General features: G+C 49.7%; 1 protein-coding gene across 1 annotated transcript in view; it reads right to left on the minus strand.

Annotated features, from left to right (window-relative positions):
* CLEC16A (C-type lectin domain containing 16A) overlaps positions 1 to 27,816 on the minus strand; it is a 207,076-nt gene that overhangs the window by 149,881 nt on the left and 29,379 nt on the right. The window contains exons 6-10 of the mRNA XM_065892543.1: positions 25,959 to 26,082; positions 23,228 to 23,402; positions 21,738 to 21,791; positions 18,396 to 18,509; positions 2,012 to 2,243 (exon numbers count right to left, since the gene is read on the minus strand). Coding sequence (XP_065748615.1) covers positions 2,012 to 2,243; positions 18,396 to 18,509; positions 21,738 to 21,791; positions 23,228 to 23,402; positions 25,959 to 26,082 — 699 coding nt within the window. The remainder of the gene's footprint in view (positions 1 to 2,011; positions 2,244 to 18,395; positions 18,510 to 21,737; positions 21,792 to 23,227; positions 23,403 to 25,958; positions 26,083 to 27,816) is intronic.

Consider the following 27,816-nt stretch of genomic DNA (forward strand, 5'->3'; position numbering starts at 1 on the left):
GCATTCGAGAAAGCAGGAGGGCACTACAAAGGCAAGGAGTCGCGGAGAGCCTCGCTCCACCGGGCTCTGAAGTCTACATCAGCTGTCCAAGTAAAGCCTCTGGGGAAATTCCTGGGCCCTGCCTGGCACAACCTGGCTGAGTAACCGCCCAGAAAACAGTGTTTTGGAGGCTGGTGAACATTTTTCCCCGTGCCCCCTGCGCAGGGCACGTGGGCCCAGCCTGCAGGGAGTCCTTCCCCCGACCCCAACCTGGGAGCTGGGACGGCAGCCTTGCTGAACCTCTGAAGCCCCTGTGCGCCAGGACTGGGCCACCTGGCTGAGTCATTTGACTGTGTGTTTGAGGCCAAGCCTGCCCTTGTCCACACCACGGTTAGTCACGGCTCTGGCCTGGTTAGACAGCAGCCCTTAAAAGGACTGGAACAAAAGAGGTAGCATCTTTCCAAAACAAAATTGACGAGAACACAGGGTGCAAAATGGGGTGAAGTCGTCCTTTTCCCCCCCACCGTATGGCTACAGGACAGCTAAACCCAGGGGTTTAAGCAGACAGTTTTCTCCCAAGTTAGAAAAAAAGTCAAAACGATCCAAATAAGCAAACACGTATGGCTTACCTTGTGTCTGCCCCTCACCTCCCCACCAAAGTGACATTTGTTGGCAAAGGTTTCCCAAGCCAAGAAGGAATTCCTAAACCAAGATGCTTACGTGCACACTTTGAACAGAAGTAAAAGCGTACTAGAGATCTCAGCCTTAAAAAGAGGGCTGGTGGCACTGGGGAGACACTCTAGTTATACTTATCGAAATGTGATCGGAGCATTCGCTGAGAACTGCCAAGAAAATCAGAATGGGGCCAGCAGGGTGGGGATGGGGTGGGGTTTGGCTGCCCAATTGCAGCAAACTCCCCAAAACAAATGTGTTCTCAGTCACTGATTTACTGAGCTGCTCTGTTCTCCAGCTTCAGAGGCCCTGGACGCACACAGTCCGGGCTGATGGGCTGGGGAGCTGACTGCAGAGCAGCCACTGCTAGCCCAGGACCCAGGACGATGGCTCGCAGGACATGCTCCCCACACCCCCAGCAGAACACAGCTGGGAGCTGAGGAGAGCCCGTGTCTGTCCCAAGAGGTGTGGTGGGAGCTCCCCTCTGGCAAGCAGAGCCCCTACCCCACTTGATCCCATCACCTCCTCCACCCTGAGTGCCTGGGGCCATGGCCAGAGACCCCCATCTGTGTGGCTGTGAGCCCGGCCCATGACACAAGCAGCTGGACAGTTCAAGCTTGCTTCATCCCAGAGCAGACAACGCTCTCCAGATGGAGGAGGTGTTAGCATCTAAACGAGAAGGAGGTGAAAAATAAACCAGAATCACTCCTGACAACGGCAGAAAAGAGGACAAAACGATTCTGTTTATTGAGAACATAGGCACCAAACACAAGTGTACCTCACTCTAAACAGATGAGGGCTTGAAAAAAATCTTAATGTAAGAATCTAGGGGATTATATTTGATGCCAAAAAACCATAATCTTATTAAAAGCACCTAATTTCATTAAACATGGGCTATTTTTCTTCCTGCAGTGCACTGGAAATAATGACTTCTGTCAAAAATCATAATCCCGGGTTATCGGGAGTAATAAGAACAGCAGTAATGATAAAGATGACAATAATAACAGTAGTAACAGTAGCAGGAGATACTTATGACATGTGCCATGCACTGCTCTGAGCATGTTACTTGTATTAATCTGTTTAATTCTCTTAATAACAAAGTAAATACTATTTGTTAGCCTCTTTTGACAGATGGGGAAACGGAGGCACGGGGCTAAAAGGAAAGGGCCTTGCTCCAAGCCACCCATCCGACAAGGGCAGGCCTTGAACCAGATCTGCCCACAGCTGCTTCCCAGTGGCTGGCTGTGTAGAATGAGGTACACCGGTGCCTGGAATGACAGCTGCACCCACTGACACACAAGGGGGACCAGACACAGAGGACAGCCTGGCTGTCAGGTCGGCGTTCACGGGCGCAACTCACCTTCACTCTCCCCACTCGTCTTGGTGCCTTTTGAACCACCCTCTGTACCTTTAGCCTTCTCGGCGTCTTCTTGGGCATCCTCGGCGGGCCCTTTCTCCTCATCTTCTTCCTCCCCAACGTTTTTGTAGTTGGGTCTCTTTTGCACCCGCCTCTTGCCCTTGTGCTTGTTCATCTCAAGGGACCGCTCTAGCGTCTCCGTGGGTTTAATGAAGCACCGAATGCTAGGCTTGGCCTGGAAAGTCAAACCAAGGTAACAGACGGATTTGAACGTTGCAATCTCACTGGCTCCTATCAAGCTTCCTGAGAGTTTCTGCCCCAAGAAATTCCTTTCAATACAACAAATTCTACCTCCTCGTTGATTATTATGACTATTATTAACATCATCACTATTAAATAATCTAAACCATAGCACCAGCTACCATTTATTGCCCACAGTCCTAAGTCACTCTGCACTTAACCCACACCAGCTCCCTGCTTCCCAAAGGTCAGAAACACACTTTGAAAGTGGTACTTTTATGGTACTTTCTATGTGCCCGATGCTGTTCTAAGGGCTCTGACTATATTATCTCACTTAAAGTTTACAAAAACCCCACAAAATAGTACTGTTGCTATGACCATGTTATGCTCAGATGAGAAAACTGAGGTTCAGAAATGTTACGTGACCGCCCAAGGCCACACAGCCAGGAGGTGGCAAAGCTGGGATTCAAAACCACTTACCATCTGCACAATTTATGTCTTAACCACAGCACACTATTAACTTCTAATTTAAATATATTTATTTTAAAAGGAACTGTATATCACAACAGAAATGGAACACCAGTGTACCTTGCTAATATAACAATCAAAAGTAGAAAAGAAAAAGCAATGTGTATTGGATGTAACCAAATGCTGGCTGTCTTTGGAAGGGGAGCCTGGCAAGTATGAGTAATAAGTTAAAGCTCGTCCCCAAAGGAAGCCTGCCCCCAAGGAAGACGTTTTCCCCTGAAAAGTCGGAAGGCTTCTAAGGGAAATGAACAAGACCTGTGTGTCACCATGGTTCATATCCTGCGTTGTGGAAAACATGGCTGTATCTCAGTCCTTATAGCAACCACGAGATGTAGGGATTATCAGTCCCATTTTACAGATGAGAAATGAGGCTCAGAAGGGTTAAGTGACTTGCCCAACGTCACACAGCTACTGAGCTGCAGAGTCAGAATCTGAAATGAAGCTTGCCCAATCCCAAAGCCCACGCTCTTTCTAAATAATAGTGCTTCACCAGGAGCTCAAACTCAGTTCCATGTTTAGTGCTCTTTAAGAAGTATTTACATGCAAATGAACCAGGTCTAGAAAGTAGCAAAGACCACACACACAAAAAAATTGTCCCTGATTTGTTTGGGGCAGGATTCTGATTGAAGTGTTTTTCTCCAGGGTCTGGATGGTATTCCGACATCATTTTGTCATTGAAAAACAGAAAAGTTTTAAAGTAAACTTTTCCATTATCTTGATATGGTCTATCCATCTTATGAATTTACCCCAAACAACCACCAATTGTGTTCTGGGGGCCACCGTACCTTGCCAATAAGTGGAATGTGCTCCAAGAACACAGATTAATTTCAATAACACTCAAAACAAAACCTAATTGAAAGTTAAATTAGCATCTAAATCCAGACATTAATTTTTATTTACCTACTTTGGATTATTCATCCACAAAAATGACAGATAAATTGAGACATGATTCTACTGTCCAAGAAACCCAGATAGTGAATTACAGATGCCAATAACCAAGAGCCCAGAGAAGGGAGCGTTCCGGGCGCGCACCACTTGACAGACAGCATCAATCAGAGCCCACTTAGGACGCTGTGAGATTGAACGCAGCCCCGGATGCCCCCCATATCCTCTCCTAAAGGACCCAAACCCGCTAAGTTAGGGCCCCAAGATGAAGTGACTGTTTCCTCTGATTACCACTTACTCCCAGTGAATTTTAGAGCATATCATACTCAAAGCTTTTCAGAAACAGAAAACTGAGACCAAACGCAGAGCAAAACACCACTCAGTTAGAAGCTGAGAGCAGAAATTCACATGGATAGATGCAGAAACCTCTCCCTGAGCTCTGTATAGACTTAGATGTACAGAACAACCGGCAGCACTAAGGGAAGCGGAGCAGTGCACGAGTTCCAGGGCTGGTCAGAGCAGTGTGAACCCCAGCTGAATCCTACATGAGTGGTGGGGCCTCTCTGAGCTTCTGGCTACTTGTCTAAAACATGGAGCAATTCTGGCTTCCTAGAACTAAAGGAAATCAGGGATAGAAAGTTCCTTCAGAGCCTGGCAATGCACTAAGCAAACGACAGTTACCTTCCTTTCCCTGACTATACTAAAAAAAAAAAAAAAGTCAACTGTGAAAATGAATTCAAAAACTTTCCAAGGGGTCTGCTTTTCTCCATGATCAGGTGTTGGGGAGGGAGAGGGGAAGGATGCTTACCAGGGACATTTCAAACCTTTAAAATGCAACCTACCCAGTAAATAGCTGGAAATAACCTAAATGCCCCTCAACAGGGGAGTGATTAGGTAATTATGGTCTGTCCATAAAGTGGGAATCCACGTAGATGTTAAAACGACTGAGGACTTTTTATACCTAGATAACGCGGATGCGGAAACAGCATCAGGATGAAAAAGCAAGAACAAGAAACAAAGCAGAGTCCCTTTGGGGCAAAGCTTTATGATGGTACAGACACAACTCTTCCTGGAAAGCTGCACAGGAATATAATAGCAGTTCATGTTTGGGGAAAGCAAGAAGGCAGGTGGTACTGGGTGTGCACACCCACAGAAGTGCACTTAAGAGTTTTTCATTTCTATACCTTTCTGTTTGGTTTGAAATTTCTAATCATGTATGCATGCTAACTTCTAAAAAAATTCAACAGGGATCCTTTGGACACTGGAGTTCTAGACTTTATTCCCCCCCCTTTTCTTCTATATTTAAAAAGCCTGATTTTTGTTGTTGTTGTTAATACTAACATCATCAAGATCCCATAGTTATCATGGAGAAGCTGATATGGTGTGGCTGGGAAATGTGGGCAGGCATTCCTGACATTTCTGCCGCTTCTCATCAAGAGCCTTCTGGCTGCTAGCCCCCCAGGAATCTCTGTGTTACACTGGACAACCTCAGATGTTCCAGACGAAAAGCCCCTAGGAGAAGGGCCATCTCGCACCCCGCTGTGCTCTCCCACTAAACCAGGAACCTGGAGCAGGGCAAGCCTTGACAGGCTGCTGAATGGTACCATAACACATCCAACGTGATGGAGAGAACAAGAAGAAAAGGGAGGGGCGATGAAGAAAGGAGCCTAACACCTCAGGAGGTGTGCTTAGTAGAAGAGCAAGCACAGTGGAATCAACCAGAAGAAATGGGAAAGCTCACTTCAGAGTCAAAAAACAGAAGGCCTTTGGGTTTATCTTCTCATAAAGAAAGCACACCACGCATGCCTCAGAGAAAAGCCTTCTGCAAATAAGGTCTAGGTTTCCCAAAGGCTGCAGGCTCGGGTTTCACCAAGAGCTCACCTCCCAGGGCCCTGGAGCCTGAGCTGCAGGAGGCATGGAGACTCGGGGCGCTCCTTGCTGACTCCAGAGATCCTGCCGGGTACCAGAGTGCGGGATGCAGGAGGGGAGCTTTGGGCTCTGTGGCTGGGACATTCAGGCTGGCTTCTGGGGTCAGAGGCAGCTGAAGACCAGCAATGCCTTCCGCCAGCCTTCATGCCTCCGACCTTTGGTCCTTGCTTCAAAGTTAAATATCGAAAAGGTAACTCCCCAGGGGTCAGCGATAACTAAGGCCTTTCAGGGGCTGTGGGATCTGAGAACAGGTTCTGCAAGGACAGTGAGAGGGGTCGGGGCAAGGGGTCAGGAGGAAGGACGGAAACATGCAAGGCCCGGGCATCTGAGTGGAAACGGAGAGGCACTATCACCAATGCCACAGACATCAAACGGAATGTCCTCCACTAGTTCTTGGTGCAGCCCTTTGAAAGACCCTGACGCAGACCGGACCAAGTTGCAATCAATCAGTCGAGGATTCCGTTCACAGTTAAAAAACAAAACTATCAACTTAAAACATGTACATGTACACCATGTTTTCCTGTGTTGATAGATATTTGCATGACAGTACACAGAGCAAGGTCTGGAAGGATACACAAACTGAAAACAGTGGTTCCTTTTGAGGAAGATACTGAGGTTGGGGGAACTTTCACTTTCTACTCTAGTCACTTCTGTATCATTCAGTTGTTTTACCCCAAGAAAGTATTACCAGTGCCATTAAAATGTAAAGAATACCTTTAAAGAATGTACCTAATGCCACTGAATTGGATACTTAAAAATGGCTAATCCATTGTAAACATTACTTGTTATAGGTATTTCATCACAATTAAAAAAAAAACTTAAAAAAAGGCACCTCTGAAAGTCAGAGTGGTGATTAGCTGGTGGGAGGCGGGTGGGGTGCTGGTTACAGACTGAGAAGGAGCTGCATGGGATGCCAGAGATGTTTTCTATCTTGACCTGAATTACAAGCTTCCCCCGCAATCTGAAAGTAGAGCATTCCCATGAAACCTTCCGTAAGCCAGGACGGTGCAAAGCAAGAAGCAACTGCCTTAGGACACATCTTGCTAACAGATATGCAAAATAAATGGTGATAAAGCAGATGCTCACAGACACAGTACAAAGCTACGGGGGGGGGGGGGGGGGGGGCGGGGGGGGCGGGGGGGGGTGTGACGCCGAGGTGCTGAGTGTGGTTCCCAGGAAGAAGCTTGGTGAGGCCGCTCCCGCTGCTTGGGGTGCGTACTGCCTCTGTTAACGGCTGCTGCAAAACCAACACTGTACCTTATTTTCACTTTTCACCTTTTTTCGTAAAAGTGAAAATCCTCTTTAGATTTCTTTCAGTCTTTTGCAAAGTGGTCTTTGGTAACAGAGCAGCAGCCTCAAGCAAACTTTTGAAAAGTGGGAGACGCCTGCACACATTAATGTAATCATAGGTACAAAGCCATCAAGCAGTACAGCGAAGATTACTGCACTTTTATGCACTTGGCTCATGTTATCCCTCGATTTTAAAAAATGTTTGCTAGAGGATTTCCAATAAATTCAGATCGTCATTATGCCCTAAATATAAGCTAGGAGCAAATCAGACAACTCGAGAAGCTGGCTTCGCGGCAGTAGCCAGGGGGCTGAGCCCCGACTAAACACCAGGCGCTGGGCTAGGAGCTCACAGTCCAGCCAGGAGCTGCGATGTGCTGCTGTGCGTCCCACATGGACACTAGGAGACAGAGGACACTGTGGGCACAGAGGAAGGAGCGGGGAACTGTGCTAGGACAGGGGTGGGTGGGTGGGGGAGCTTTGGAAGCCTTTGTGGCAAAGGAAATGACTGGTCTGAGTCTTGAGTGTTAGCAGGTCACCGGAATACATGGGAGTAGAGAGGAGAATGGTTTGAAGGCCAGCTCAGAGCTCTGGACAGTCACCTTTATTTCTGTCAAGGCCAGGACCACCTGGAGCTGGTGCACGTGGTGACAGCGGTGGTGCCCTGGGACACAGTGCGCTTGGCCAGCTCCCAGGTAGCAGCAGGGAGTGGTGCTCAGCCAGTCAGGTGGCCTCTCCAGCCAGTTGTTCAAGAAGGCGTTCGTGATGCTCATGGCCTGGGAAAAGATGTCTGTGGCCCCTGCCTTGGCACATACAACCTGTTGAGTGGGTTTCCTGGTGCCACTCAGTGCTGCAGAGGGGAGGGGAGAAGGCAGCATGGGGACAAGAGGCAGACCACCCAGGGCAGAATCCTGACTGAGAAGAAAAGGAGGGAGAAAGAGACTGGTGGCTGGAAGGGGCAGGTAAGGGAAAGGACAGGTGACATGGCCCGGAATTCTGTCCGGATTTGTGGGAGCTGTCACAATGGTCAAGCTAAGAGAGCTCACCTTCCAGGCTTTCCCAGGCCCTAGCCTGCTCACCTTCTGAGGAAGCAACTAGAATCCTTTTGCTCAAACAGCTTTCTAAGGGACTTGAGAACTAGGAGACAGGTTTTCCTCTACGGAAGAAGGCAGGTCACGATGCTAACAAAAACACGTGCAGCATACGGGCAGACCTGAGCCCAGGTCTCTGACCCACTTGCTGGCCAAGTGAGCCGCGAACCTGACCAAATGAGCCTCAGTTCCCCCATCTGAAAAACAGGGACAACAGCAGCTCCATCACACGCTGCCAAGGGGCTGAAGTAAGATGCTGAACGCAAAACTGCTGGCACGGCGCCTGCCACAAAGAGGCGCTCGAGAAATATTTATTCACCTTCGAATATTGCCCTCCCACCCCCACCCCGGCAAATAGATCACCAGGCTGGAAGAGATGGCAGGGGAGGGGGGCTAACTTTTAAAATCCAATCAAACTAGCAACTTACCATTCGCTGGCTTTCTGGTTTGTGAGTGCGTGAGACTCACCTCCCCAAAGTGCTCCTGGGCCCCTGGTCTCCCTCCCTGACCTCCAGCCTCTGGGCCTGCAGGGTGTACGGTGCAAAGGAAGGGTGGGATCCACGGGGCGCTGGAGCAGTCGGAGTCCGGCTCGCTGTCCCACGCACCCTGCTTGCTGCTTTCCCCTCTACGGGCCTCAGTTTCCATGTGTATCAAATGGGCCTCACGTTGGCACTTCCCCGCAGGGCTCCTGTGAGGTGCCCAGAGGTAGTAACGCGCTTTCTTGTTATTTTTCTCAGGTAATGATGACAACCATGGCTAACACCCAGTGAGCATGTGCAATGTGCCCAGCGTTGCTCTGGGCACTTGACATATATTGACTCACTTTATCCTGCAAACAACAGAAGCGGGAGGGAGTTGCCAAGGGCGAGGGACTTGCCCTAGATCACTGCTCATGAGAAGCAGTGGTTTGAACCTGGGAAGTGTAGCTTCAGCGCTCCCCACGTGCTCAACCATTCTGCTGCCCCACTCAAGTGTTCACTCCCTCCCACAAGCACCTGCCGAGCCTCCCCGTGTGAGCCCAGTCCCCTGAAGGGTGGATGTAAAGGCCCTGCCATACCGGGGTCACACTGCCCGGAGGAGCAGGTAGCCCTGCTTGGGGACAGTCCACACATCACATCACTCACTGGGTGGCCCTCTGACCTGACAGGCATTATGGACGAGCACAGTGTGTAATTATTTACCATTTTTGTCTCACATGCACAGAGCTCCAAATGCCACGGGGGTCACAGTGACCCAGGTTTACGCCAACCGTAACCAATGGCACTGCAGCACAAGCTTGGCAACTGGCTTCGCAGGGAAGCAGGGCCGCTAATTGCTGCCAAGCGAGCCTATGGTCATTCCAGAATGAGGTGATCAGCAAGCAAACATCAGACGGAATAAACTCCTGGGTGATGTATGGGTGCGTGTGCTACATGCCAGACCCTGAGTGACATGGGGCTGCTGAGCCAAAGCCCACACACGTGTCCAGAATTCACAACTGCAGCCACATCAGCGAGGCGACTGGGCAACACAGCTGAGCTTAATGGCGAAAATAAAACCCGTGGCGGGGGAAACATGAAGAGGCAACAGGCCACTTCCATTAACAAGAGGAGCGTGGCTTTCTTCCCCACGATCGGCCAATTATCAGGGAGTGTTGTGGCGGCCAAGGCATAACCCAAAGCAGTGTGCATTTATCTGGAATCGGAGCCCTCTCAGAGCTCAGACGCCTTGCGCTGCCCACAGACGGTGCTCAGACTCTCTGGGGACCCGCAGGTCACGTCAAGATAGTGTTGGGACTTCTTAGAAAGCAGCCTCGGGGTGCTGCTGGGTCTGTAGGAGACCAGCCTCATCCCCTGTCCTTCCCCATCCCTGGTCATCTTCTCTGTCCTTCTCAACGTCTAGCATTGCCTAGTCTGTCCCTCTGACGCTGCATCTGGCACTCCATCAAGAACTAATGAATGCTTGTAGGATGAATTAATCCCAAGATATTTATGATTGAAGAGGCATGTTCAATGCTCATGCAAAATAAAATACCCTGTACTCTGATTAAACAGTGACAAACCAAGCACTTAGCTGGTACTTCTTTAGAAGGAATATTTTACATCTTGTCCTCTAAGAAAACATAATGAACTATGAAATAGTGGTGACTCTCAGTGACCTGAAATGTTCGGTCCAGAACCCCACATCTCACGCTAACCTGGAGACCATCATTGGGGATGGTGGCAGAAGAGCACGAAGTAGAAACAGCCTGGGGACTTGGGGTTGGAGGCGTGCAGTCCCGCACAATTGAGGGATGACAGAATGACCCCTTAACCCCTGTTACGTTAGCGTTGGCTTCCTCATGCAGAGAATGTGATGATGACACTACCTCACTCCGTGGCTTATTAGGAGCCTAAAATGAGCTGGTAAAGGAGGCGAATGAGCGCGCTCCTCGTCTGTAAAGTTTACACGTCCCCCTCCCCCGCTGACCCAGCACGCTGCTTGCCTTCTGGCCCCTCTTCCGATCCCAGACAGCCAGTTCATAACCAGCAACGTCTCTGGCCCACCCTTTTCCGTGCCTTGACCATCCCAACCCTCACCACCACCCCACTCTCATCAAGGTGAGCTCCTCATCCTTCGTCCTCAGATCCGGTGTCACCTCACCTCCCTCACCGTCATCTCCCAAAGCTGTTTTCCATGTCTTCCCAGACGCAAACCTTAAATCTGTGTTGACATGCTTGTTTACCGTCTGTTTCCCCACCAGGATGTCAGGACAGGGACCTCATCTGTCCATCTTGCTTGTCCTGCAGCCCCTGAGGGCAGCACCGTGCCAGCCTGGAATGGGTGGGTGCTCCTGAAATACCGTGGCAGGAGGTGGGGGAGGAGGGAGAGCAAGCACGCCAACCAGTCTGGCATGCGGTCAGTGCCTGACAGAGGGGCGCTGCTCCTGCTAGGGACGGACCACCCACAGTCCAAGTTTCACCCAGAATAATACCGATGGCCCGAATAAAGCCCTTTCAGGTTTCTTTCTTTTCTTTGCTCACGAAGCTTTCAAGAATCTGCCCCCATACCTGGCTAGAGGTTCCCAGGGCGGGGGGGTCCCCTGAGGTTATGAGCATCGCAGCAAGTGGTCAGCGGGCAGTCAATCTCAGGCCAGCCAGGACTCAGAGCGCACGGGGGCAACCACACTATCCGTCCTCCAGGATGAGAGTTACACCCACCCGCCATGCTGACTTGTCCTAGGTTGGGCAGTGAGTGACCGGAGTGGCCCTATTCTTACCCATGTGCGGCCCCCAGCCTCCTGTCAGGTGAAGCACCCCCCCAACCCCCGAGCAAAACCCAGTTTCCTGGATGGAAGACTTTGGCCCTGACCAGGAAGGGATTTCCTTGCTCCTTAGAGATACGGTGCTTGCTGTCCCTGTTGAGATTCATTATTTCAAGACAACTGAAGTTGTCTTGCATGGCAAACACTGTGGACCCTGAGGCTAGCATGTTCCCACTTCCCCCAGCATAAACTCCTGAGTCCTCCGATGGCCTGAAAGGCGCCACCTGCTTCGGACTCTCGTTACCCCCCACCCCGCCCCACCCCGTCTCATCCCCCGCCACGCCTCATCCCCCACCACACTCTGCCTCACCACGCTGCTCTTTGCCGGTCCTGACACACCAGGCACACCCGTCTCAGGGCCTTTGCACTGGCTGTTCTTTCTGGCCCAAATGCTCTTCCCCCCAGATTTCTACATGACTTGCTCCCTCAATTCCTTAAAATCTACGCTCTAATGTCACTTTCCCCGTGAGGCCACCCTATGGAGAAGTGCACCCCTCCCAAGCCTCCTAGCACAGCCCCCCTCCCTCCTCTGCTTCACTATAGATGCTCTTCCAGAGCTCGTCTCACATCAGAACATGCTCTGCTGTTCATTAATAGTTTTATGGTTCCTGTCTCTCTTCCCACTACGAGAGAAGCTCCCGGAAGTCAGGGGGTCTTTGTTTTGTTCATGGTGTCTCTCTAGTCCTAGAACACTGCCTGGTACACACCTAGTAATTACGTATCAAACAGATGAATAAATAATGCTGTCCCAACTTCAAGGAACCCAAAGTCTAGTTTAAAAACTCAAATGCCGGGCTTCCCTGGTGGCGCGGTGGTTGAGAGTCTGCCTGCCGATGCAGGTGACACGGGTTCGTGCCCCGGTCTGGGAGGATCCCACATGCTGCAGAGCGGCTGGGCCCCTGAGCCATGGCCGCTGGGCCTGCGCATCCGGAGCCTGTGCTCCGCAACGGGAGAGGCCACAACAGTGAGAGGCCCGCATACGCAAAAACAAAAAAACAAAAAAAAAACCACCTCAAATGCCCAAAGGGGCCTGGCCACTGATAAAAACTCACAAAGCCCCAGGGCACAGACAGCAGAAGTGGTGGGTGCCTCCTTTTCCTGTCCCCACCCTTGATTTTCCTGATTTCAGGCGAGACCTGGAAGAAGCCACCAATGGCTCAATGCAGACTAGGGGAGGTCTCCATTCAGTGACACTGCCTCGCCCCTCCGAGCCACCTCTGAGCGGTCTCCAGCCTGGTGGCTGCCCCAGTCCGTTCTGTGTCATGCTGCTGGGCAGACAGAAAAGCCAGCTCAGGCCTGAGTCACAGAACCTTCTCCGTGCCCACCCCCGCATTACCCACTGTGTTTTGCCCTGTCAGCTCCTCCAGGCTGTAGCCATCCCGAGAATCCCTGGCCCTCCTCTGTTCCCTGGACCAGGACCAGCCCCTCAACCCTGCAGGTCAGTCACCGATGGCCCTGGCTACAGGCCATGCCTCTGTGAGCCTCCACGCCGCAGGGCTTCCATCAGCTGTGCAGCCCCCCGCTTCCACACAGGAGGAAGGAGAGGCGACGGTTCCTACGTGGAATGTGTTGCACCCTGGATTCTCTCTGATTGTCAAACCCCCATGGCCTACGAGCCAGCGCTGCCACACACGGGGCTCTGCAGGCAGCGGGGGCGCCTGGGAGCTATAACCCCATTGAGGGATGATGGGCTAGACCACAACGGCCCTGCAAAAAGGGAGAATACACACAAGTTCTAGTTCTTTGTGGGAATGCTTGCAACTGTGCCAGCTAAGGCCCTTGATTTATACAAGTCTACTTCTTCCCTTTGGTGTTCCCGATCAACCCCCTCCCAGAAGCCGATTACGACTTTCAGGAAGAAGAACATGTGTGCTCTGGAACCAGCATTGGTTACCCTGGGGGTCACAGGTAAGGTCAGGGGCACCGAAAGATATGGGGGAACTCTAATCCCAGCCGCAGAGGGCTATTCTGCCCGATGCATTCAATTCTCGGGGGCCTCTGCTGCCGTCTGATTCAAGCCTGGTTTGGAAAGCCTGCCATGCACTGGCAACCCGGGGACCCAAGCCAATGGTGAACTCTCTGCTTCTGCAAACACACAGGCCAGAGAAGCCAGGCTGCTACTTTCTTAGCTGCCAGCTCCACACACCACGCCCCAGCAGAATCTTCTGCCAACAGAGGGTCCAGCTCCCAGGAAGGACAGGTGTCACGTGGAGAACCGGTGGCTAACATTTTGAGCATGCGCTCACCCTTCTGGATCCCCCAAGAATCACCTGGAGACCATCCCAACTGGCTGAACTGGTGCCTATAGAGAGACAGCAGATGTTCTCATTTTGGGACAAACAAGCCTATTCTGCCCCAGAATTCTGTCCCCACTCTGAATTCAGAGCCGGCCAACCACGTAAATGCACGCTGGCTGGCTAAGAGTTTGCACTTTCCAGAGTAGAATCTGGGGCCAGCTGAGGCGGAGGCCCAGCTGCACACAGAGGCTCAGCTGCTGGCACTACACGGCAACGTTCACAACTGGTGCCGTCACCGCTGTCGTCATGGTAGTTGTCATGGCTGCTACACTTGACCCTCTGTGCCCTTGTGTCTGGTCACAGGACTCCTCCTTTTGGGGCACACTAAGTGTGCCTCTGTGTTAACCATCCCAAGAAGGGAGGTCCCAAGTAGGGGATGCAGGGTTGTTCCAAAGCCTCAGAAACTAAGACCTTTCTTTTCTTTTTTTTTTTTTTATTCTTACATCTTTATTGGAGTAGAACTGCTTTACAATGGTGTGTTAGTTTCTGCTTTATAACAAAGTGAATCAGTTATACATATACATATGTTCCCATATCTCTTCCCTCTCACGTCTCCCTCCCTCCCACCCTCCTGGCGCACTGAGCTGATCTCCCTGTGCTATGCGAACTGATCTCCCTGTGCCATGCGGCTGCTTCCCACTAGCTATCTATTTTACATTTGGTAGTGTATATATATCCATGCCTCTCTCTCGCTTTGTCACAGCTTACCCTTCCCCCTCCCCATAGCCTCAAGTCCGTTCTCTAGTAGGTCTGTGTCTTTATTCCTGTCTTACCCCTAGGCTCTTCATGACATTTTTTTTTTCTTAAATTCCGTATATATGTGTTAGCATACGGTATTTGTCTTTCTCTTTCTGACTTACTTCACTCTAAGACCTTTCTGAAGCTGACAGCTGCTATTTAGGCCGTGATGTCTGCCAGACCTCGGAATAAGCACATCACGCTGCTGCATTTAATCCTCTCCGAAAACCCACTGTTGTTATTCTAACTGGAGAGGTGAGACGCTGAGGCCCGGAGAGGTGGACTAGCCTGCCCGGGGACACACCTAGTAAGACGAGGAGCCAGGCGGCCTGGCTGCAGAGTCCACTGCACCAGACAGAATGTGGAACAGCACCAAAAGCAACCCCTCTGCCACTCCCTCCCCACCGTGCCTCTGAGCAAAGAGAAGGTGGCATGTGAGGGTCAGGTTCTAAGAGTCACGAAGGACATCACAAGAGCCCTTGTGACCCCTCCGCCAGTTCACCCACTGAGCCATTCGTGCCTGCTGTGAGCCCCCGAGCATCCCCGGCCAGTCCCGGGACAGCACAGGCGACGCAGACGTCTCTAAGACACCGTCTCCTGTCCTCTAGGGGGGCTGGGAAGCCCAGTGAGGGCAGGGGTCGTGTCTTGCCTGGGCACCAGTGCATCTCCACTCAGGGAATGGATGAATGAATGCAAAAACCAAGGAAGCGATTCCACAGAAACCCAGGATGAAAAAAGTCCCTTCAAAAACAAAAAAGTACCTACAGGTAATGATGCATATCCCATAATCTAATCTGTATGTTCATTTTGCAAAAATAATGAGATGTTAGCGGTTTCAGAATGAGTGTTCTCTTACTCTGCTTCCCCCGACAAGAAACACTATCTGCTCTGCATTAAAATTATAGCAAGAATTATCCCTTAGCAGGAACCATATGATTTGAATGCACAGATGAATTTCAATTAGACATTTATCTAACCATGCTGATGTGTTTTCAATTTAACCCTAAATTACAGACTTTTCAAATAACTCTACTCTCCCCTCTGCTTCTCTCTCTTCAATTTTGGTTTGGTTTTGTGAAATGTCTGCTGGTAAAATGAAGCAATACCAGTAACTTATCTACAAATTACGGGAAGGAGAAAGTAGGTTAAAAAAGACCAAGAAACTTAAAACAAGCATGATCAAACCACATCCGAGTTAGGCAGGAAACAATAGGAGACAGTTCTTGCTCAGAGGGAAGGAAGGTAAATCTTACCAGGACTATTGTCAAACAAGTCCTAGATGAGATAAACTCTTCCCGAATTTCAACTGCAGTCATCAGAATACACAAACTTCGACTTGGCACCCAGGGAAAGGCAATAACCGGAAGTAGAAGGCTGACACTTTCACTTGGGCTGGCAATTCCTTCCACACTCAAAAGAATCTCCTTTTCAGTTCAGGTGTCCACCACACGAGCGCCATGCATCTATCACAGCGGAGGCAGGAATTCATCCCAAGGGGAGGCCATTGGGAAAAAGAACAGATCTCCTAGACAATCCCGCCAATTAGAGGGTTCAACTAAAGCGGGTATCCCAAGCTGAGAGGTCACCAGTAACTTCCTGCAATTTGCTTTTGCTCTAATTGCAAATCCTCCATGTATCAATGTCAATATCCTGCTTGTGACACTGTACTAGTGTTTTGCAAGATGTCGCCACTGGGAGAAAACTAGGGAAAGGGTAAGGGATCTCTCTGTATTATTTCCTGCAACTGCACGTCAATGAATTGCAATGAAAAAACCCTGCAAACCCAAGCACCCCAACAATCTCTGGGTCCACCTCTTGGAACACCAAGTCTAACTTCGGCAGCGAGGGTCTTATAGACATTCTGCAATGAGCTATTAGCAGCTATCTTGGGCTCTGGAAATCATGTGACAAAACAAAGTCCAAAGGAACCCACTCCATTCCTGTCTGTTATTAACATAAATGTAGTATGAGTTAGCAGCAGGCTGGGTGGGGGCAGACTGGGCAAATCTGACAGCAGACACATGCCTCATCTGATGCGGGCGGCTTCTGAGAAGCTTCCTGCAGGAACATATGCACAACCGGGACCGGATCTTCTGACTGTTCAAGACCATCCTGAAATCTGGACTTTCATGTGAAACTTCCCAAATGTTAAAGTTGGCGATTCATAAAATTTTCTTTCAAACACTGTGAAGACCAAACCAAGCAGCTCTGAGGGCCAGACTGCAGCCTGTCAAGCACTTGATGGGCACTTTAAATCTATCTTCTCCCCATCCTCACCACGGCCCTCCCGAGTGGGACCTACACTCGCTGTTTTCTAAATGGAGTAAAACGACTTGCCCGGGTGACCCACTGGCTGGAGGGGTCCTCAGCAGCCCTGCCTGGAGGCCCTGCTGATTCTTCTGACTCAACGTTCCATTACTTGCATTCATTCAGCAAAAGCGAGTTTAGGAAAGTTGCAAACAAATATCTCCAGCTGCATCAACACTAAGCCAACTCCACATTCTCTAGCCCATGTGTTGTCACAACATGGACCACTAGGGGAGTCCTTCCTATTCATCACTCGTCACCCCATCACTTCCAGGTTAAATCCTCTCACCAAACACTACTCCTTCCTTTTAGAGCACATATAAGACTTGAGATAGTACACTTGTTTGTAAGCTTAATCAAAATCTGTGTCTCCTGCTGGACTGTAAAGCTCCAGCGTGACAGGGGCTATCTAGGTTTTGTATATCCCCAGAGACAGCATGATGCCTGAGCCAAAGAAGGGGCTTAATAAATACTTCTTGAATGCAGCAAAGAAGGGATAGGCCAGACGAGAACCATGACAAGGCCCTATTCAATTCCGCTGAACTAACGCCACCACCAATGAGGACAGAAGGTTTCTGGAAACCTTTTCAGAGGCTCTAATGAGCCTTAAAAAGCACAGTGGCCCGGCCAAGACACTGTACATGGGAAAACCCAGAAGGGCAGGGGCCTCTTGTAATTATACTCCATGCAGTGCTGGCCCTTCACGCTCCGGGATCACTCTCCAGGATCACTCTCCACCCACTCGCTCAGATATGACCACAGAGTCAACTGCCCAAGGGTAAGCCCAGCCCCTTCACCTGCGTGCCGACTGAGAACCGGGCTGCAGAGACAGAGCTCTCATGAAACGGCCTTCGTGTAAACACCTCTCATTTCAGACGTGTATGTGGCGCCCACGCTGCAGCAGATCCAACGACAGACAAGACGCCTGCTCAGAGCAGGTAAGACCTTTAATGAGAAGGAACCGGGAGCAAGGGCCTTCCAGGCAGTGGGTAGGGTTAAGGGCACAGGTGTGGAGGGAAGAAAGCACAGAGCACGCTGGGGAAAAAGCAAGCAGGGCCAGGACTGAGGTAGCCTGGAGCTCAGTGTGTGTGTGAACAGGACGGGAGGAGGGAAGGCAGGCAAGACACAGGACCAAGCAGGGAAAGCCTCGGGAGAAGTCATCACCCTGGTGATCGGGGTTTCCCTTTAGCAGAGCACAAACATGCACAAACCACAAACATGCTGTTTAGGCCACAGTTGGTGATAATTTAAAACTTGGGAGTATCTGCCTAAAAATGAAGCTTTCCAGTGTCTCTAGAAACATGAGAAAACCTGGCAATACGGCATCCACGTTCCTGCAGAACCAACTGGAGGCTCGGGTGAGCAACAGCTGCTCACAAAGGACATACACACCCTCCAATTTGTCACAGTCCCCACTGCTCCCTACTACCCTCTCATGGGGCCCGTGTCATTCACAGATGCTCCCTGCCCATCCTCTGTAGATGCTGGTGCCTCGGACAAAGTATCCTCTCATTCGGACCCAGTAACAGTGTCTCACAGATACACAACCGAGGCCCCAGAACAGGACAATTCCACGTTCAATAACACAGGCTCAGTCACATCCACTCTTAGTACCCGACCCCAGATTCTCCTGGGTATGCGTGTCAAGGCTGATTAGGTTCCCTGAATCCCAGACCAGCTTATGCCTCACCAGTGCTGTAATGAGCAGGATGTTGGTTTCTGGTTTTAAAGAAACACACATTAACAAAATGAGCAATGGCTTTTTATCAGGGTCTCAAAACAGTCCCCCACTAATGACTTACACAGCTTCTCGGAACATCCTGTTCAGGCTGAGTGTACGTCTCAGACAGATCGCCGTTCAGAATGACTTCAGCTAATGAGTTCACCAGGGGTGCGTGATGTATAATTAGGAAGACCTGGTGAGGGGGAAAAAAATGGGATGCACATTAAAGTGTGCAGACTTTCAACCTCTTCCTTCCTTGATCTGAAACAACAAGGCTGGGCTACATGAGTCTCAGCAGCAATCCTGGTGGTGCAAAACCCAAAGAATGGGTCACATTGGGGAGAAACCAGTTATACTCTTCTCCTTCTAGGGTTGGGCCCTCCTTCTTTCAGACTGTTACCTATTTGGCTGGCTGTTCTTCGGCAGAAGGAAGTGCATTAAAGCGAGACTGTCCCTCAGGCCAGCTGCAGCCAAATCTGGCTGAAGTGGAGCAATGTGAGAAGGGAGTGCCAAACCCACACCCTCCTTCCTCTCCACAGGCATTTCAGTGTCAAATCCAATTAGGATAAGACTAGGAGGCACTGGCCCAGCACTTTGGGTTACATGGAAGAAGGGGCTGGCGAGCCCTGCTCCAATCAAGGACTTGGCAGAGGATGTCTATGCGGAGATCCCATCCTGGAATGAGCTCTGACCCTTGTGGTGGGTTTGAGCACACCAGAATTCCAGGGCAGCACTGGGAGGTGTGGAAGCCATGGGGAGGAAAAGCCGCACAAGCCAGAGACAGACCGAGTTGTGCCAGGAGGCAACATCAGAAGGTGCTGGGCTGTCTGGGATGGCCCGGCCAACCCACCCTGCTGCCCAGCGTTCAGAGGAATGGCTTGGGTAATCAGGGTACCAAAACCGCCTTGCAAAGCTGGCTCAGACACACCTGCTGGTTTCTTTTAAAATGTAAAGGCAACACGGTACCACAGTGCAGTGTGGGATGTACCGACCATCTGTATATCAGAGGGTGTGTGCGCCCATTTGTATTTGCTTTTATATACAGGGAACAGGGTCTCGAATCCTCGGCACTACTGTCAGGCGATACATCTTTGCTGTGGGGGGCTGTCCTGTGCACTGGAGGATATTTGGCAGCATCTCTGGCCTCTACCCACTAGATGCCAGCTGCAGCCCTTCCCCCAGGCGTGACAACCAGAAATATCTTCAGACACTGCCATACGTCCCCCAGGGTGGGGCGAAATCGCCACCAGTTGAGAATCCCTGGCAGAGTTCTCCCCGTCTCTGGAAGGACCTGGGAAGACCCTGTAACTATAGCTGTCTCTGGGGAGAGAAATCAGGAGACTGAACAAAAGTAGAAAGGCAGCTTGGTTTTCACCTGTTTGAACTTTATAACTTAAAAAAAAATTATTTAAAAAAATATTGTAAAAAAAAAAGGAAAGGCATAAACTAAAACACTGGCTGCCTCTGAGGAGCGGGACTGGATGTGTGGGGGACAGAGGTAAGAGGGAGATTTTTCCCTACATGTTATTTTGTACTGTTTGAGTAGGGTGAATACATTGTTCAAAAAAATAAATACAATTCAGATTAAAGGTACAGGCAGAATAGACAAATGTGATACCTACCTAAAAACAACAAAAAAAGCACACCTGTTTCTAAAACACCAAAGAAACGCTACCATAGACAATATGACCAAATGGGTTAGCCCATGTCCAGGGCTGTGGCAGGCATTCAAGCATGGGTGCCTATGATGATGACGAAGGAATTCAGTCCACAAACATTCAGCGAGCACCTGCTAGGCCGGTGTGGACACACATGGTGCTCGTTCCCTCCTGGGCTCTGGATGGAGAAAAGCCTGGGGAGGGCCGGTCACTGCAAGGTACGTGGAAGCGTGTGTGGGCCAGACTCGAAAGGCTGGGCCAGCCTGTCCGAGTCATGCTCTCGTCCCCAGTGGTGGTTTAGTTTCAGCTGGACAGCATCCTCATCACACCAAATTAACATCGTTAATGTGAATTTTCTTGGTTTAGTAGCGATGTTTGTAAAATAATTTGTAAGGATGTTCTGATATAGAGTTTAATTAAGGATTTATACCCAATTCGAGGTTTTCACACATTCGGGCAACGTGATGATAAAGCTCCATGGAAATGCAGGGGAGCGAGAGCCCTTTACTCAGGCTGAGGAACGCCAATGACAATGCTTTTTGTGAGAGACTGAAACAAGTAATTAGGTGCCTGAGCTGCTGGTCCTTCACGAGGAAAGCAGGTGAAAACGGGTTCTCAGAGAAAAAGTGTGTCCTGACCCCCGTGCTCCTCAGGGTGCACCAGTAGCTGAAGGGTCCTAGGGGCGCTTGCCACGGGATTCCTGTGGCTCAGCATCTGGCCTGCTCGGGTCCTGCCAGACTCCCAGAATCCCAAGCAGGAGGAGCTGGCGGATTTGTAATGAGGCGGCGGAAATCGCTGCCAGGAGGGGCTGGGGCTTGCACGGAGCTCCACCGCACAGAGGGGCATTCAGGAGGCGGCGTGCAGTTCTGAGCAAACAGCCCCCAGAACGAGACTCCGGGAGCAACGTGAGCTGGCCACATGCGGATCCTGGTTGGCCCGGCCACTGAGAAGAGGCCGGGTCTGCATCTCTCTTCTCAGGCCAACAGGAGACAGAGCCGCCTCAAACTCAAAGCGGCCCAGGGACCAAGTGAGAAGGACATGCTCTCAGCAAAGCAAATAAATACCTGGGCCACTGCAAAAGTGGGAACAGAGCTCTGGTCAAACGTCTGGCTACTTGACAGTCTAATGAGATGGCCCGAGAGTCTGGACTGCTTGTAATAAAAATATTTTTAAAGTTATGTAACTGGGTCACCATGGAGTTTTTCCCTTCTTGTAAATATTATATAATTACGAGAAGGAAACACACTTGTTTAAGAGGGGGAGGCAAACTAATTGGCTCAAGACACAAATCTGGGTGCTAAGCCTGCTACAAGACACTTTCCATAAGGTAATCTGGGAACTAGAACCATGACAAAAGCCTTTAAAAACAGCCTCATTAGTAGAAGTTTGTTAAGCCACGGTTGCTGTGTGTGTACACACACTGGGTCCTGCAGTTTGGGGCTTATTTCAACATGGCTGAGAACAGGGGCCACCCAGCCCACATTTCCAGGGTATTTAGAATACTCCTTGCTTGTTTTGGAAACCTCAGGCCCCATAGTAGAAACCAACTACATATTTGTCAGGTTTGATTTATTTCTCCTTAAATTTCCAAGTACTACCACGAAGAAGATACATAGCACCTCTACTCAGTGTTGTTACTTTACTTCAAGATGGGGGACACAGAGAGAGAAGATGGGGCAATGTGGCCTGGGAAATTTCTGAAAGGCAGCAGCACTCCAAGGACCCCCAGTGTGCTGGGGACACAGGTGAATGATCAGACGTACCTGGGACAGAAGGTAGAGGGAAACCGGCAGGCTGATTTTCGGTCGTTCTCCTCCCTGGTGAAGGTTGGGGGAAAGAGACAGAGAAACCTGGGTTACACATGTGAGCAGCACAAAATCCATGAAGCCAGAAGCCATCTGTCTGAAGGAGCAGCGCCCAGCACCGTGACTTCCTCCAAGACCCTAAGATTCTTCTTTCCTGGTGGCAAAGCCCACCCTGCAAAATAAGCTCACAACCTAATCCTATCCGATACCATTTGCAAGGCCGCTATTCTTCCACCTGAGAAATCTTTCACCATGAGTCACGGATTAGAGGCTGGACCCGAGAGAAGAACTAGCTCCTTAAATTACCAAGAATGTTAATTTCCCCCAGCTTGGGCACCGAGAGCCCGAAGCCCGGCAGGAGAGGCCCCAGGGGGCCTGTTCTCAGGAGAGGGGTAGGGAGAAGTTGGGGCACTCTGGTCTCCGAGAAGCCCCTCATTTGTACTGGGCTTCAACAAGCTCCATCTCCTACCAACCCTGTGAGGATCTTCAAGACCCCCGTTTTGCTCAGGCAGGTTGACTGCCTCATCCAATGTCGCAGAATGAGGAAAGGGAAGAGGCAGAGTTTAAACCCACGTCTGAAAACTCCAATTCCCATGTTTTCTCTCTGCCTCCCAGAGCTGCAGCTGGCAGATCTCGTTAGGGTTGCAATTTTCTTTTATTCACTTATTTTTAACAAGAAGCACCATGTCCCATCTCCAAAAAGAAAGCTATACCTCCTTGGGACACATCTGCAGAGGCCGAAGCCCCTGCAGAGTAACCAGTTGGCTCTGTCCCGCCTCCTGCCAAGGCCTCTGCCCCTTAACTCTCAGAGGTACTGGCCGAAGGTCTCCCCTCCTTGAAGTGGCATTTCTCACGGGGGCACCAAGAGCCACCAGCTCAGAATCACTTGCGGGGCAGGTTCCCGGTCCACTCCAGACCCACTGAGCCAGCATCCCTGCGAGGAGTGAGAGGGCATCCGAGGATGTGCACTTGAACAGGCTCTATCCCCACAAGGGCTTCGAGCCGTAACTGTGGACAATCACTGCCCCGGGATCTTTTCCTAGGTGCGCTTCATCCCCTCCTGTCCATTCTGTGCAAGTGTTGTGGCTGGCTGGATCTTCTCCAAATCAATTACCTCTGGCAACTATCCGAAAAAGTTACCAGGGATGGGAACACCTCAAGAGAAGGATGCATGGAAACCAAAAGCCTGAATCTGTAGAGGTTTCCTGTTTCCTTCTGATGTCAGTAATCTTTTCTCATTCATTTACAGTCCACACACACACACATATACTCTGTCTCTCTCTCCCTCTCCTTCCACCCCCTCTCAGGAAATAAGAGGAAAGGAAAGGGAAGCCAGCGTGCTTTGAAAAGAATCTCCCTCAGGCTCAAAGGCTTGGTCCCTTGCAAAGCCCCGTCCTATTGGGGTGACTGCTCTTCCCCTCCTACAGACGACCCTCAGCCCGGCCCACCTTGTCCTGGTTCTCCAGCGAGTACACGTAGAGCGGCAGGAAGAGCCTGTTGAGCAGGTGGTCCGTGAGCACGTCGTTGAGGAACTCGCAGTTAATGATCAGGATGTCATTGAGATAGTGCAGGTGGTCCAGATGCTCAGCCACCAGGTCACTCAGCTTCCCCCGATTCCGATGCCTGCCGGGAGAAACGCCCATCTCAGCCCGGACGCCAAAGCTCAGAGCCTAGAACCAATGGCCTGAGACTGAGGTCGCAGGTGGCACTTCATTCACAAACGAATACCTGAGCCAGTCCCGAGAGACTGGCTCGACCAGTGGATTTCAGAAAGGGAGGACGGACAGGTCTGCTTCATTCGATCTTAGGGGACTCATGGGGTGCCCCCACTTTCTGGGGGCCTCAGTACAACTCACCCCACCAAAACAAAAGGGGTAAACAAAGCAAAACCCAATGAAGCTCTTAGCAAGCCATTTCAAACAAGAGCAGCCACTAGTTCAAGTGGCAAGATCCCTTGGCTCCCAAGATAAGCAGTATCAATGGAACTATAAATCCTCGATAATTAAAATGCTCCAGAGGAGTTCTGAAGAGAGAAGCAAGCCTCAGCAGCTGCGTCCGACCCACAGGCCCCGTCTGTATGGGGGGCACAGCGCAAGGACGTGACACCCCACCCCAAGCCCCAGGAGGCCCTGCCTGCTTCCAGTGAAGAGTGGATCGGTCTCTGCCAAGGACGAAGCCTTGAAACAGCCAGTGGGGCACTTTCACCTCCCCCAAAGTGTTATCGGTTGCAAAGAGCACTCTAGCTACCATAAGACCTTTTATTTTTATTATGATTATTATTCAAGTAATAGATGGTCATTGTAGAAGACAGACGAAGAAAATAAAAGCAAAAAGAAATCAAAGTCTCCTAGTCCCACCACTAACAGATAATATTACGTTATTTCCATGTCCCTATAGTCACATCTAAAAGGCAGGTGTTACATGTCTATCCATCTAATCACATATGCTTTTAAAAAAAAAATTTGCTTCTTTTACATAATTTTGGATAATTATTCCTTATTATGCTTTAATAAGATGTTTAGTAAATATTTATAGCAAATACACATTGTAAAGCCTAATACTATAATGAGCACCCATGAATCTACCTCCCATGAGACCCAGAACATTTATTTATACACAATGTTTAGCAACCCCTCCCCCGCACTTAATAAGATACTGTGTTCATTTTCCTCCAGCAGGATCATTAATGCACTTCACTTTTTAAACCTTTTGTTTAAAAAATATCTAAGTAATACATGCAGATGGATTTAAAAATCGAATAGTACTGATGAGCTGATAATAAAACACAGCAGCTCCTGGCCTCGCCTCCCCAACCCCTGCCCACTCTCCAGAGGAAGCGGTTTTCAACTCCTTTAGGTGCTTCTGTGGATAGTTCCTCCTGTATTTCTATAAAACCTACAAGGACCTCTATTTTGCGGTTGAGCCATTTTAGATGTTACGTAATGACCTCCTTTTGTTGTGTTCCCTCCACCCGTCCCCCCCAGCAGTCATCAGCAACTGGTGTTGACATTATAATCATTCACTGCAGAGCCCCAGGGAGGACCAGGAGTTCACTTCCTTCCTCGTATAACTTTCTGTTCTTTCTGGAGTTGTGTCTCATTATGCCTCATATCCATGACTATCCATATCTATATGGGTCCTTATCCTCCCAAATGCCCCATCAGATCTGCCATCCACCTCGCCTTGCTTCTTTCCCAATATGGAAGCTAATATTTTCTCTCTCTCTAGCCCTCTGCCCCCAGGAGACCTCCTTCCTGAGTCCCTTCATCATCCTGACCCCATTTAGGTGTGCCTCTTACCAGATCTGTGCGAAGCTGTCACCCTGGGGCAGTGGTTCTCAACTGATACAATTTTTCCTTAAGGGAGACGTCTGGCAGTGTCTGGAAACATTTTTGGTCTTCACAATTGGAAAGGGGGTGCTACTGGCATCTAGTGGGTGGAGGCCAGGGATGCTGCTAAACACCCTACAATGCATAGGACAGCCCCACACAAAGAATTACCTAGTTCGAAAGATCAACAGTGCAGAGTTTGAGAAATCCTGTTCTGGAACTTCTATTCATCACCAACTTAATTTTTTTTTTTAACAGATTTACTGAAATATAATTCACATACCAAAGACTTCACCCAAAGTACACAATTTAATGTGTTTTAGTATATTCATTTCCCCCACACACCCCTCCTCCAGCCCTAGGAAACTACTAATCTACTGTTTCTATGGATTTGCCTATTCTGGGCATTTCATAAAAGTGGAATGATACACTAGGTTGTCCCTTGCATCCTTTCACTGAGCATAATGCTTTCAAGGTTCATCCATGGTATATGTGTCAGTACTTCATTCCTTTTTATCACCAAATACTATTCCACTGCACGCAAATACCATATTTTGTTTGTCCATTTACCAGTGGCAGATCACCTTTTTACCAGCTGCCTAGCACCCCATCTATGGATGTACTGGATTCACTTACCCTATTCTCCTCTGGGAGGTATCTGAGTTGTTTCCAACTTCCTACTGTTATGAAAAGTGGAAAGATGGGCAGAACCTTTCAGAGTATGGAAGTCCATATTCCGCGAACACATAGGTGGGTACATTTTGTTCTAGTGTTTATTTTTTCTCTACAAAAACGGAATTCTCCCCTAAGCACCCTGTCTACCTAACAGGCACCCTGGGGGATCACTTACTCCTCATCCGTCTGCACACAGTTGTCAAGTTCGATCACATGGCTCCCGATGAACCAGACCAAATTGGAGAAGTAAGGGACAGCAGTTTTATCTCTGATATAGTGCAGCATGGCCTGGTTATCCACTGAGAAAATCCACAAAAGAAGAGGGGAAAAAAAAAAGTCAAGCTACCAAATATAACTTGGGGGATATTAACAACAACAACAAAACCACAATAAAAAGCCCTCTACTATAATCTGAATCTTTTCTGTCTTTCCTGGAAATACTTTAAAATGGTTACCTTACGCAGAAAACTATACTCATCAAGGTAGTTCTTACGTTATTTTTATAATTAATAAAATCAATTAACAAAGGTAGACATTAATAGTGCTTTAGGGGCTTCCCTGGTGGTGCAGTGGTTGAGAGTCCGCCTGCCGATGCAGGGGACACAGGTTCGTGCCCCGGTCCGGGAAGATCCCACATGCCGCGGAGCAGCTAGGCCCGTGAGCCATGGCCACTGAGCCTGCGCGTCCGGAGCCTGTGCTCTGCAGCGGGAGAGGCCACAACAGTGAGAGGCCCGCGTATCACAAAAAAAAAAAGAAAAAAAATAGTGCTTTAGGAAGCCTACTTATCAGCAGTGCATTTAGCTAGACTACAATGAAAACTACACCATTCTCAAGCAAGTTTCCTGTATTTGCATGTAAGGATAAGTTAAGAAAGCAGAAAACCAGAAGTTATTAACTTACATGACACTGGAATAAGGAACACGGGAATCGTCATTGAAGGAAAGGCAAAAAACAGACAACAGTTAACAGGGTTAGGAACTGGGAGGGTGAGACAGCTGCTCAGAGGGGCAGAGAGCTAGGGCAGGAGGCGTCTAGACAGAAAGACGCAGGTTAGAAGAGAACAGAGAGAGCAGAGAGCAGGAGGCGGCCAGACTGGGGGTCAGACCAGGTCGCAAACTCAGAAGCCCACAGGCTGGCCAACAATAACTTGGTGAGCGAAGCCAGCCGGCCCAGTGGGTGAATGGGGCAGCACAGGCCTTGACCCCAAAGGGGGCAGCTGCTTGTCCGCGTCAGCTCACCACTGCCCTGCAGGACTGTAGGCCCAAACAGCCACATCTACATTTTCAAGTCAGAAATCCAGACTGTTACCCAAGCTCTCCCAAGTTTTAAATATTGACAACTATATATTTTTTTCAAAAAATATCTAAGCCAATGAAAACCTGTCTGAGAGCTGGATTTGGCCCTCAGGTCCTCAGTTTGCGACCCCCGGATGGGCCCCTCTGGGCTCTTCAAAGGCTCTCCAATTTAAGGCAACCCCAGAACCAGGCTGGAGTGAGTCCCCGAGGAGTTCCCGCCCCCTCCCAATTAGGAGTCATCTCAATTAATAACATCATAACTCATGAAGGTCAAAACATTGGTCCCTGAGAAAATGGGGTCCCAGCTCTAGGGTGGTGACTACACGGGAAATAACCCCAGTGTTAGGCAGAGAGGCCGTAGCCTTGGAGGGCAATTCCAGGTCGGGAAACTTGTGTCCAGCCAGCCTTTGTGCTAGTGCAGGCGGAGAGCCACGGAAGGGCTTTCTCCTGGAGGCAATGATTTGGGCATTAAGTACTTCTTGGGAGAAAGGAGGAATTTGTTGTTGGGCTTTGTAGCCGGTTGAGAATGCAATACTGCCCCCTGCTGTTTGCGACAAGAAATGCTCTCATACATTATTTAAAGATAACATACCCCCTGGCTATACTGAAGTATATTTTACAGGCCAAAGGCAAGAATTTAACTCTCACATTTCAAAGACAGCTTTGCCTTACCTAATTATCACATGGCCGATCCGAGTCCCACATGTGCCTCTCTTAGGACATGCATGACTTCTGTGT

The sequence above is a fragment of the Phocoena phocoena genome, chromosome 15, assembly GCF_963924675.1.
Source record: "Phocoena phocoena chromosome 15, mPhoPho1.1, whole genome shotgun sequence".
In the NCBI taxonomy this organism is placed as follows: Eukaryota; Metazoa; Chordata; class Mammalia; order Artiodactyla; family Phocoenidae; genus Phocoena; species Phocoena phocoena.